General features: G+C 40.9%; 1 protein-coding gene across 2 annotated transcripts; it reads right to left on the bottom strand.

Moving 5' to 3' along the window:
- Positions 1-6,798: 6,798 nt before the first annotated feature.
- TOB1 (transducer of ERBB2, 1) lies at positions 6,799-11,085 on the bottom strand. 2 transcript variants are annotated; one of them, XM_027870256.1, is made up of 2 exons: positions 10,810-11,085; positions 6,799-8,713 (listed from the first exon to the last, which is right to left on the bottom strand). In XM_027870256.1, the coding sequence occupies exon 2, from the start codon at positions 8,572-8,574 to the stop codon at positions 7,540-7,542; it is 1,035 nt and encodes a 344-aa protein (XP_027726057.1). In that variant the 5' UTR covers positions 8,575-8,713; positions 10,810-11,085; the 3' UTR covers positions 6,799-7,539. The 2 variants fall into 2 exon arrangements, with proteins under 2 accessions (XP_027726057.1, XP_027726058.1); XM_027870257.1 differs by lacking the exon at positions 10,810-11,085 and adding an exon at positions 10,640-10,747.
- Positions 11,086-12,127: the final 1,042 nt, after the last annotated feature.

The raw sequence follows: 12,127 nt of genomic DNA, 5'->3' as shown, positions 1-12,127 counted from the left end.
AGACAGGATTGAACAACATAATGAAAAACGTTATCTATCCCCAGAGAAAGAATTGATGAATTCTGAATGCAAATTGAAGCATACTTAAAAAAACAACAACTCTCTTTTTATTGTTTTGTCTGCATTTTTTTTTGCAACATGACTAATATGGAAATGTTTTATGTGACTTCCCATGTATAATTGATATTAAATTGCTTTTCTTTTCAAGGAGGGGGGAGGAGAAGGGAAGGAGAGAATTTGGAACTTAAAATTTTTTCAAATTATTATTAAAATTTTATTTACATGTAATTGGAACATATTTAATGAAATAAAAGTAAAATTTTAAAAGTCAATGAGATTATCTGCTAAGTAGACCACTGTAAAAAAACAAAAGGAAATTTGAATATTCTCTCTTAAATAATAAAAATAAAATTCTGTCCTCCATCTATTGACACCATCCTTTTTAAAATTTAAAGAATACAATCCTAAATTTCCCAATTATATCTTTGTTGTTGCTTATAGAGGAATTTAGAGGCTCCTAAAGGCTTTTGTCAAAGAGCTCCTGGTCATCCTTTGCTCTCTAGAGAAAGTGAACTGGCAAGAGGTTTCTGATAACTTTGGCTTTTCATAGAAGTGACTTAGTAGTCCCCATCATATTTCCTGAAAAGTATTACCAACAGGAGAAAAGGTGCCAGGGCCAAAGTGATTATGAGGATCTAAAACAGGTATTGTTCCACAAAGGCAAATTCCCTTCCAAAGGAGATCAGAGAGGCTGGAGAACAGAATATCTGCTTGACCAGAGCAGATGAATGTCATGAATGCAAGGGTCTTTAACGGTTTTTTTATTTTTGTTTTGTTTTGTCTGTACCAAGGGCCCTTTTGGCAATCTGGGGAAGCCTACAGACCCCTTCTGAAAATAATGTTTTTAAAGGAGTAAGATAAAATACATTGGGTTACGAAGTGAGCCAATAATATTGAAATTCAGTTATCAGAATATTAAGCAAGTTCACAGATTCCAGGTTAAGAACCCTTGCATTAGGGCCTCATACCTGACCCTTTGATAACTGGTGTTTTGTTTTTTTTTGGTGGGGGAGCAATGATAACGGGAAGAGAAAGGGAAGAAAGGGGAACAGGGTCAGAAGGAAGCACGTGCATCTAGTCTGAAATGAAAGAAATAGGCTGAGGTCTGTGGCATGATCTAGCCCGTGGCAACGCTATACTTGAAAAGGGGAAACCATGAGATCAGGGACATTTTAATCCATCTTCGGGTGACAACAGTCTATTCAATCAGGAAGAGAACAGGATTCTAAACACTGAACCAGCTACAATATCAGCCTCTTGCCTTGTTCCTATTCCAATCCTTGAAACACGGGTCCTCAGGGCTCAGGAAGGAAAAGAAAAAGAACCTAGAAAAGCTGAAAAAGGGGCAGACAGATAACAAGTAGTTAAAAATAGCCATGACCCCATGGCTGAGAGGGAAGTAGCTTTCATGTCATCCTTTCCCTTAATTTGCTCCTCTGGAATCTGACATCAAGCACCCAAGAATAAGAAATAAAAGCAATGACCAGCCTGTCTTGTCTGGGTGGTGGCACCACAATTATTCCTGAAATATGCACAAGGAGAGGACAAATCAAAGGGATAACGCCTATAGTATATGCCAAGGTTTTTCTAAAAATATTTTACACCTGTTCTCTGTTCTGCACACTGATCATATTTGATCAGTGAGGTAAAGTACTCGAAATGCCAGAAGGAATGTGTTTTTCCTTTCAAGTCTTCAATGTTTTTCTCTTTTCTAACGAAAACTTCTTACTTTTGTTAAAAAAAAAAAAGCAGATGCAATTACACACATGACAGACACAGACAAACAGAGCTACACTTTACTCCTCTTCCTGGGCCAGTATAATTTGTCTTTACACAACTATCTCAACAATATATGGCATCTCAATTTAGTAACTTTTTTTCTTTTTCTTCTTTTTTTTTTTTTGCTGCTCCAGCTCACAAGAGGACTGCAGCCAGCATTGTAACATTCAATTGAAATCAACTTGCTGATGTTACGAAAAAGAATGCTGAAACATCTGTTTGCTTCATCTGCTTCAAAACCAGAAATACAAACTCAGAGATATTTATTACTGAAATCTGAATAGAATACTCTAGGATGTCACTGCTCTAAACAGAACTTTGATTTTGATTCAGACAGCTGATTGGACAGCAAGATGTTAGGTGACTTGATAGCTGCAAAATGCAGGCTGTGAAATTCATTTGCTTTTTAGATTGAAATCTAAGGGAGGGCAAACACTGAAGGATGGCTGGCCTCTAGACCTATTGCAGATTCTTGACAATGTTGGCCTTCAACTACCCTTCATAGTAAGGTATACATATGTTCACAGTTTGAGAGATAGAAAGGCCCTTCGCAAAGAGTCTAGTCTCTTCTTTTTACAGAAGAGGAAACCGAAGGCAAGGTCACACAGAGAGCCGGGATTCAAACTTCGATTTCTGTTCCTCATGACTCTTCAGGGATGCATGTCAGTATCATTATTCCTGTTTTACAGATTATAATTGCTGATACATATACTTCAAAGGTCTATGAAGAGGAAGGGAAAAAATATTTATATAGCATGGCATGGCTCTGTACTAAGTGATTTACAAAATAGTCTTATTTGCCCCTCACAATGACCCTGTGAAGTAAATGCTGTTATTATCCCTATTTTACAATCAAGGAAGCTGTGACTTGCCCAGGGTCACACAACTAGTAAGTGTCTGAGGCTACATTTGAACTCGAGGCTTTCTGACTCAAGGCCCATTGTTCTGTCCATTGATGGCTCTCTACAAAATTGAAGAATGGAAGGAGACATATCAAGCTGTTTAACCAGGAAGAATAAGATGTTAGACTAAAGGTTGACCAGTCTACTGGGATGGGCTAAATATTCATATTTTAATTCTTTTCCTTTTAAAACATTTAAAATGACATTTTGTGATGGCCTTAAATTAGCAATACTGATTTTAGTTTTAGCCATCAAAAGAAACTCAGAACTTTCAAATGGCTCTTTCCAAGACTCTAAAATTTAAAGCGAGCCTTTTAAAAGGTTTATATAATGCAAACTCCTTCTTTATTAAATACATATCAAAAAATTTTTATGACAAAATTGGCAGCAATATTTCTTGGTCCCATCCAATGGTCCAATTATTTCAAGTAACATTTGATACAAATTCCAGTACAACCAATGTATCTGAATAGTTCATTGTTCCAGGGTTTGACCCTAGAACTTCCCCTGAGAATTTTCAAAACAGTTTCAGTTTTACTGTGAAGATTAAATTCACAAACCTAGTAGCAGCATTACACTAAACAGTAATCACAAATATTAATCTTTAAATTTATACTTCTGAATGTGCTCAATTTTCTTGTTAAATCAAGATGTCTTGAGTTCTAAATCATTTTTTTTAATCACTGTGAGAAAGGGACCCTGAAAAGGTATTTGATCCCATTTCCAAAAAGGCAAGCAACCTGCCAGAACATTTGTAGAAGGATGAGGTTTGCTGTTAACAGGTGATTATTGAAAATCATTTCAGAATTGAAGGTGCAAGCTACATGTTGGAAGGCCCTACTTTTCGAAACTTTAATTCTATCCACACTGTTATCAATCAGTAATGAAGGAGGGGAAACAATATGGCAAGGCTTAATTGACTTCGATGTCATCTTTCTCAGAAGTTATAGGGCCAGGTTTATGGTCTTCATTCTGGTTCTATGGAGTGTATTCTGAATATAAACTTCAGAAGCAGACTGAGAGAAGGAAAGGTTGAATTTAGTGTATTAAAGTGGAAAGGGTTAAAGTAAACTAACTTAAAACATCTTCCTCAAATTATTGGTGCTTTCGTTCAATTCACTGTTTTAGACAGTAATATTCTCTTGTGACAAGCTATTAGAAATTGTTAAAATGGTGTAATTAAAATCACAATTCATTTGAAATGGGTTTCAAACTACTCGTTTTCCAACTGTTTACATGAGAGAAGCAGTATACCATATGATGATGTATCCCTTAGGCATAGGAAGGTAATGTCTTTCTCTGATATGATTCAACTTGAACAGAAGACAGTTGATCTAAACTGTCATCCTGGGGCAGACGTAAGAGCAATATAATTGATATACTAAACAGGATAATTGGATATATTCCATCCTGGCTAAATTGCATATTTGTGTTCTAATAAGAGCTGCTTAACTTTGCAAACTTGCTTTGTCCTCTTATCTGATTTTGCCCTATAGCTGTTATCCTGCTTCTGACAAAAGCATGCATTCTAGTCCAGTGAGGATATACGTCAGATGTGCAATGCCTATGCTATTTTCTGTTTGTATAGGGAAAGGGTGGGGTAGAAGTTACCATTACAGGCAGTTGACTCCATTACCTTAAGTATAGCCAGAGACTAGTTTTTTCCATTTATACATGTCATGGGGACCTATTTCAAAATAATCCAAGTCCCGGAATTTTCTAAGATTGTATCTCAGTACCAAACAGTATTTAAAGTGCTCACCCATGAAAGATCTGATGAGTACTTGAACCACGACATATCAGAACTAAGTTTTGAACTCAGACATACTTTAAGATGGGAAATTGTATGAACAGAAAAGAAACAACCTTAAGTCTAGTAATCTACACTGCCTTTGGTCTAACATCTTCCTTACTCTTTCCTGAGCTAGCATTTACAATATCAGGTCACAGAATATTTAAGTTAAACAATGACTGAAATCCTTGGCATTCAGAGATTGCTATAGTAATAGTCACTAGGTAAAAGAATCATAAAGGCCTATTAAATCATAATTAAATCATTGTTCTATCAACCAAAATAAGGTCTCCACGCAGAGGAAAAAGCAACTAAGACTCAGCCAAAGATTCATGAATGATGGAAAGAGACTTAGAACTAAAACTAAGGTCACAAAAATATATTTGAATGCTTTCAAAGGTTCCCAATTAAAGCTGGGGTTTTAGAAGTGTTCAGTTTTCTTAAGCAACTTTGTATTATCACTGTGAAACATTTTCTAAGATATGCTAGCAGGTGCTTTGTTTTAAGAAAAATTTTTTTTCCCCTGAGGAGCAGAAAGAATATAAAAAGGGGGCTTTTATTCTCCATCTGCAAAGCATCCTCTTTTCCAAAAAAATTTTTATGTTCCCAAGGAACTGATTTGGAGAACACCAAACTCTGACCAATTTCATAAGTTTTCTTGGAAGGGCTTTAAAAGAAAAAAAATGAGACTAATTCTTGTTATCTAAGTTCCTAGCACATACATATAGGTAACTGATAAAAGTTTGGAAATTTTTTACATTAAAATAAAAAACACAAAACTCCCTGAAAATATGTACTATCATACATGTACATATTAAGTACCACAAATCCTAACATATATGGTTTTTTTAAAAAATTAGTTTAAAAGCTATGTGTAATTACTAGGTATTAAGCATGAGTGTCATTTTCAAAATCAGGATTTATGGATTAACTTGTACTATTCTTATTTCTAATAGATCTGGCTTCCTTCAAAGCCAACCTAACATAACTACGGGTCTCTGGAATAGACTAGTGCTGACAACGATTATCATGCTTATTCTCGTATGGTTGTTGAACTACTGTGATCAGAAAATAACACAAGTGATAGTGTTGGCAGACCACCTCTGCCTGTTCTACTTACTATTCCAATACTTCATCATAACCTCATTCTGTCCATTTTAGGACAAAGATCTCACCATGGTGCTGATGGAACAGCTCTTATTTCCAGCACTTGTTTTCTGAAAACAAACTTTTAACACTAAACTGTATAGCTAATTAACAAAAGGCTTTTGTAGAAGTGTGTCCAAAGAACTAACTTGAGACCAAATTTATTTCACTGGTAACCTAGACAATATTTCTTACAAACAAGGTGCCAAGAAAATGTGGCATTTCTATTTAATGGATTTTTCACTCAAATCATGTCAATTCCCCATCCAACTGCCAATAAAATTAAGAATTGAGTGACTATCCCCCTGTAACTTGTTTGTTCCCAAGAAAATTCCCTAAAACCTATTATGGTCAAAGTAAATCAATAGAATTTACAATACTATCAGATAGAATCATTATCAATACAATACTGCCAACCAACAAAGCGTTTCCAAGTGAAATCAATATACTAACTTACTTTTGGGAAATTGACAAAACAAAACTGGAAGTTTCTGCAGCTTTTAAGAGTATGAATGATTTAATAAATCTTTTAGCCCCACTGGACCTTGTCTAGCAACTGTAAATGTCATTTATAAACAAATCAACTTTAATAAAAATGAAGCTTTCAGTTGTTTTGGTTTCTGAGCTATTAATCTTCTGTGCTGATATTACTGGTCTTACCTCCTTAGGATAACTAATTCCATTTGGAAGTGAATTAAAGTTTATCATTTGAATCTTTCCTAGATAGGTCAGGTCATATCTTACTTCAACACTATTTTAAATCTTTGTCATCTAAATTTAAAAGTTCAGAGCCTTAACACATCTCTAAGTCTATTTTTCCCACTGGGGTGGATGGGGAAATGAGGTGGAGAGCTGGATCAATAAAGTTGGTACATAGCCAGCTATGCCTAGAAAACGTATTAAAAAAGAAAACTATCCCAAGTAGTTACTCTGGCTATGTGCTTCAAAAGGCCCATTTTATTTATGGACTGCAAGGTACAGCTATGGTACACCAATCTCTTTTGTCATTCCTTTGTGATACAATGAGTCAGTCCTTTCTGCATCATTAGCACTTATAACACAGTAACTACAGAGCTCAGATCTTTAGCACAACAGTAAAAACAAAGACCACAGTAGGGATTTAATTTTAAAGAATTTTAATACAAACTTAATATAAACTATTTCAGTCCCTCAACATGTAAGACACTGACTCAAAATACTTTTATACCGTTTTCTTCAAGTATTGCACAATGTAGGTACAAAATTAATATTTACGATTACATTTTCTTCCATAATATATAGCAAAAATCTTTAAACTTTTAACAGAAAATACAATTTGTTTTTTTTTAAAAAGCAAATATTCGTACATTTTAATTCCACCACTAAGGAATATTCTGTACACAATTTTTAGAATAGTTGATGTCTTTAAGATGGATATTTTACAATTTCAGTAAAAAAAAATACAACATGAAGCTGCTGGAGCTGTCACAGATCACTGTAGTAAAAAGATATAAATGCAATACCATGTAGTAGAAACAATATATATACTCTGATATTTTACAAACTTTGTACTAAATTAAATTATACAATTAGAAAAGACCAATAAACCCACTTATTAGTGCCAATTTTTTATAAAAAAAATTAGCCATGTCCTTGCTATATCTTAAATACTGTAAGAGGCCATATTTGAGAGTATACTTTAAAATGTACAGTCAGTATAAAATAACTTTGTGCTTGGTTGGCAAATGAAAAAACGATGCATGTTGTTTATGTAACCAAGCTTGAATGTTTCCATACTACAAGCTTTAAAAAAAATCTCAAGGGGGTGAAAAAAAATGCCCCCTCGGGCACGTGCATTTCAACTTGTACAATAACATTTTTTTAGTTAGCCATAACTGGCTGGAATTGCTGGTTAGAATACTGCATGTTATTTAAGCTAAAATTCAAGCCATCCACAAAAGACTTCTCGTTGAGGCCTCCATAGGCCGCAAACATATCAAAGGCATTACTGTATTGGAGAGGACTGAGGTTAAGGGGGCTGTCACCTGGGAACATTCCATTGTTACTACCTTGACCCTGCATATTAGGGAAAATAAACTCCTTTGCATTAGGGGAGAGAGCAGAGGTCTTCTGCTGTTGCTGCTGCTGCTGTGATGGCTGCTGCTGCTGCTGCTGCTGCTGCTGCTGCTGTTGCTGTGGCTGCTGCTGGCTGCCCAGGCCAAGCCCGTAGAGAGAGTGCATTGAGGAAGAAATGGCTTTCTGCTTCAAAAGGTCATTCACATTCAAGCCCAGGTTGGTGGGAGAAGTGCGTGCAACCTTGTTGCTACGGCCACTATTTTTCATTTTGGTCGAGCCAAACTTGGTGGCAGCAAAAGTGGCAGTGGTAAAGGTTAAAGGCTGAGTGGATCGGGGCATGAAAGTAGGACTTACAGCAGCAGAGTGACCAAAGGGAGGAGATGGAGAGCTGGACACTGATGAAGCTGGGTCATTTATCGGCATAAACACCTGGGCCTCTGGATTAAAGCTGTTTTTGATCTCCTTATCCAACTCGCATCCATTTTCATTATTATCATCCACATAAAGCACCTTCACTGGTCCCTTTTCACCAATTTGGTATGAAACCTCAAATGGGTCGATCCAAACACTAAGATCCTGGGGCAGGTTTCCACGAACATCATCAATGTCCAGACCACTCTCTTTGGATGCTTGTTCAATCACTGGGTCCACTTTATCCCCTATATGTATACATCTAAACCCTGATCCTTTGTATGGCTTTTCTGGATACCAGTGCCCTTCATATTTCTTTTTAAGAAGTCTTTCAAGTTCTTCACCAAAAATGTTGACTCGTCGCCTGGGAAGCTTATTGTACAAATACGAAATAATAAAATTTAGTGCTACTTGGATTTCAAGCTGCATAGCTGCAATGCCACAAGGTTAAGTTTGTGTTTCAACCCCCCCTCAAAAAAAAAAGTTCAGCTTGTGGCAAAGAAATAAAATTTCATTCAAAGTGCTGGTACTAGTAGATTATTATCCTTCACCTTGAGCAGTCTTGTTCCTTAAAGAAAAAACAAAAGCAAACATAGCCAAATAAGGAAAGTGTAAGATAAATCCCTAAGGCCCACTCCTTACCCCTCAACAAGAAAGCATTTTACTTTTGAAAATGGGACAAAATTGCTTACGAAACAATCAATGTAAAACAGATATGCACACTTGGAAACCACCTTAAAGTTCAAAACTTCATGGCAAAACTTATGGCCTATATTTAGAAAACATACACTTAAAATTGTAATTTAAAAGAAAAGGGTAATGCTAGGTAATAACTGCAGATTTGCCAGGTCTGATTACAAATTCTTACTTCAAACAATTTATAAAACTAAATCACACACATTTTGCAATATGTCAGATTTACTATTAATAAATCCAAGAATAATTTGGTTTTGAAAGTTAATTTGGTAGTCAAATGCCTTTTAAACTCTATTAACTGCCATTCTTCCCATTTGTAAACTTCAATTAGACACTTTAAACTTTTAGCTTTAAGTAAAGATATAACTCTGGGAAGTAGTCTCATACAGTATGCCACAATTATGCCCTCTTCCTGTCTTCAGAACTTGCATTAGAAAATGTTTTACTAGAAACAGAGCTGAACATATGGTCTATGAGTTGCCTTTAGAGAGACTGGCCATAATGTTTCCATTTCTATCTACTAACTTAAAAGATCTAGTTATTTTTTAGCCCATTGGTATATACTGTTTAACTCTGTTTTAATATTAACCATCTAGAAATCTGAGAAATTAAAACACTGTATTATTTTTACTTACAAAAGTATTTCAAGTCAATATACTACTAAAATAAACCATGGGCTACATTAAACACTAATGAAATGTATTATTTGGTAGAATTCACTAATCGGTGGCAGTTTTTAAACATACAAGGCCATGAAAAACATAACAAATCTAACCTGGACTTCTTGTTTCTCTGTGATTACAAAAAATCTTTTCAGATTCTGAAAATAAATCCTTACGAGACTCACTGACAAAAGAAAAATAAATTTCAAAATTCTATTGATTATTCTGTTTTAACGGGGAGTGTTTCCTGAATTTTATTCAGATTTTAAAAAGCAACCACCCTCCCCCTAACGATAAGCGAACAGCCAGAGAGGCTGAACGGTAAGGCCGGCCGACCTTTAAACGATTTCTGGATCAGCACTGGGTGGGGATAAGAAAAGATCAAGGGCAAACAGAAGATAATTACAACAGGGAGCGATGTGGTCCAGCGGGGCGGCTTTCCGTGGACCTCTAGAAAAGGCCGTGGAGAGTAAGAAAGAGCCCAGTTCCATTTCTCCCCAGCCGGGCTAACAAAGGGCATAGAATTATGCCCCGGCTGCCCCCAAACTCTCCGCACTCGCCGCTCTCGCCCAGGCGCCAGCCCGGACCCCTTGCGCAGCCGAGGACACTCAGCCACTGGAAGGGGCCGGGCGGCCGGGGCAGAAGAAAATTCCGGCCGGCAGGGCTTTTAAAGCCCGGACTCTGGAGAGGGACCCAAGGGAGGAGTGAGGGCGGGGGGAAAGATAGTTTAAAAGCCGAGCTGGGAGGGGAGTGAGAAGGAATTACATAAACAGCCGGTTGGGTCTCATTAGATTTCTGCTCACAAGCCCCGGGGCCCGGGCTCCTCCAGCAGCAGCACAGAGGGGGGGAGGGGGTGGCCGAGGGGGGAAGGGAGGGTGCGGGGGGGGGGGGGGGGGGGGGGGGGGGCCCGGGGGGGGGGGAGGGGGGGGGGGGTGTGGAGGAGGCCCCGCCGCCAGGCTGACCCCTGCCCGGGCACTCAGCCCGAGGGACCCGGCCCGCCCGAGCCTCCCTCCCCTCCTCCTCAGTTACCTCCGTAACCCGACCCGGCCGCCGCCCCTCGCCGCCCCTCCCCGCCCCGAGGCTCCTGGGCCCCCGCCAGACCCCGGGGTCTCCTCAGCTGGTCGCCCTCCGCTGACCTGCCGGGGTTGGCGCTGCAGCCCCTTCGTCCGCAGTCAGTCAGTCAGTCGTGGGGGGACGCTCTGGCCCGGGCCCCGCGCGGCTGTCCGGTCAGTCAGTCAAGCCGCGCCTGTCCTCCGGCCGCAGAGAGGGGATAGCCTAGGCGGATCGCCGGCCCCGCAATACTTACTGGCTGCTCCGGAGCTGCTTCCACAACAGACCGGGCCGCAGGGCGGGGGCGGGATGGAGGATGGCGCGGGGTGGGGAGTGAGGGGCCCGGCTGAGTGCAAGAAACAGCGAACCCGGGGCTGGACCACAGAAACGTGTGGCGACTCCTTCGAGGTCGGGGGAGGTGGCGGCAGGGGCGGGGGGGGGTCCGGTGAAGTGCGGTCTCTTCCCCCTGGTACACACTCGGATGCCCCAGCCCAATTCTCTCCCCGAAGTCTACCCACTCCGCCCCGGGCCAGAGCTCCGCTCTTTCTGCCGCGGCGCGCGCCCCGCCTCTCGTTTTATAGCAGCCCCGCCCCTTTCTCTCCCCGCCCCTCTCCGCCCCTCCTCTCCCTCCGCCCGGGGGAGGGCACGCACCCGCGTCCGCCCAGGAGCGTCACTCGGCTCCAGACTTCGTAGCCATTCCCTGCCCCGAAACCTCACAGCCCCTAGGCCTAGCGCTCCTCACTCCACCCCTGCCCTGCCCCCTTCAGCCATTGGTCAGATCCCACCTGCCAATCTGACTCCGTAAGAGGAGCACGGAGGAGTTGGGGAGGGTGGGGTTTGGAGGGGGTGCAGGAGGGAGGAGGTTAGGGCACACTCCATGGTGCTCGAGATTTGGCCAATGAGCCGACGTTCTGGAACGAACGGGGGCAGGGCGAGGAGGGTTTTTGAAGCGGGATTGGACAGAAGGAGTGCCAGTAAGACTGAGAAGTTGGGGGGGCGGGGTGGCACCAGACCAGCTGAGTTGAGGGTGGAAGCGAACTGTGGTGGGGGTGGGGGGGGGGAGGGGGGTGAAGGTAAGGATGGGGGAGGGGAATTGAGAAGTAGATGAAGAAGCCGCAGGGGAGTAAAAGGGACTGGAGAGAGAGAAGAGGAGGCAGAGAGGCTTGGAAAATACTCAACACCTGTGGGACTGAATCTTGCTTAGGAAAATCCCACCTTTAGAGGAACTGTCCTCAATCCAGAGGGAAGGTGGTGGGATCCATGTGCCAGGGACCCTTGCACGCAATGATATTAATCATTAATCCCCCGCCGCCCCCCCCACCAGATGAAACAACTGTCACCCAGAGGGAAGAGAGCAACTGCAGAATCCAAACCTGCTGGGGTGGGGGTGGGGATAGGGGCCATCCAACTGACCCCAGCTCCCATACCTCGTGGCAGTTAAACTGCCTCCTGCTTTCCACAACTAGCAGTCAGTCCGTCTCCTCCTGGCAACCGCAGGAGCAAAAGCATTGGTTTGGGATGACTTTGGCCTTGGAGATGAGCGGAGGAGGACATTTCTTTTTCAAATGTCAAAC

Source organism: Vombatus ursinus, unplaced genomic scaffold (assembly GCF_900497805.2).
Source record: "Vombatus ursinus unplaced genomic scaffold, bare-nosed wombat genome assembly UNPS02014797.1, whole genome shotgun sequence".
Taxonomy (NCBI): Eukaryota; Metazoa; Chordata; class Mammalia; order Diprotodontia; family Vombatidae; genus Vombatus; species Vombatus ursinus.
Note: the sequence above shows the minus strand (reverse complement) of the source record. Positions and strands in the feature narration are given on the sequence as shown.

What these genes read in the sequence shown, in the direction of transcription:
- TOB1 (XM_027870256.1), bottom strand. Translation starts at nt 8,574, where the DNA reads ATGCAGCTTGAAATCCAAGTAGCACTAAATTTTATTATTTCGTATTTG.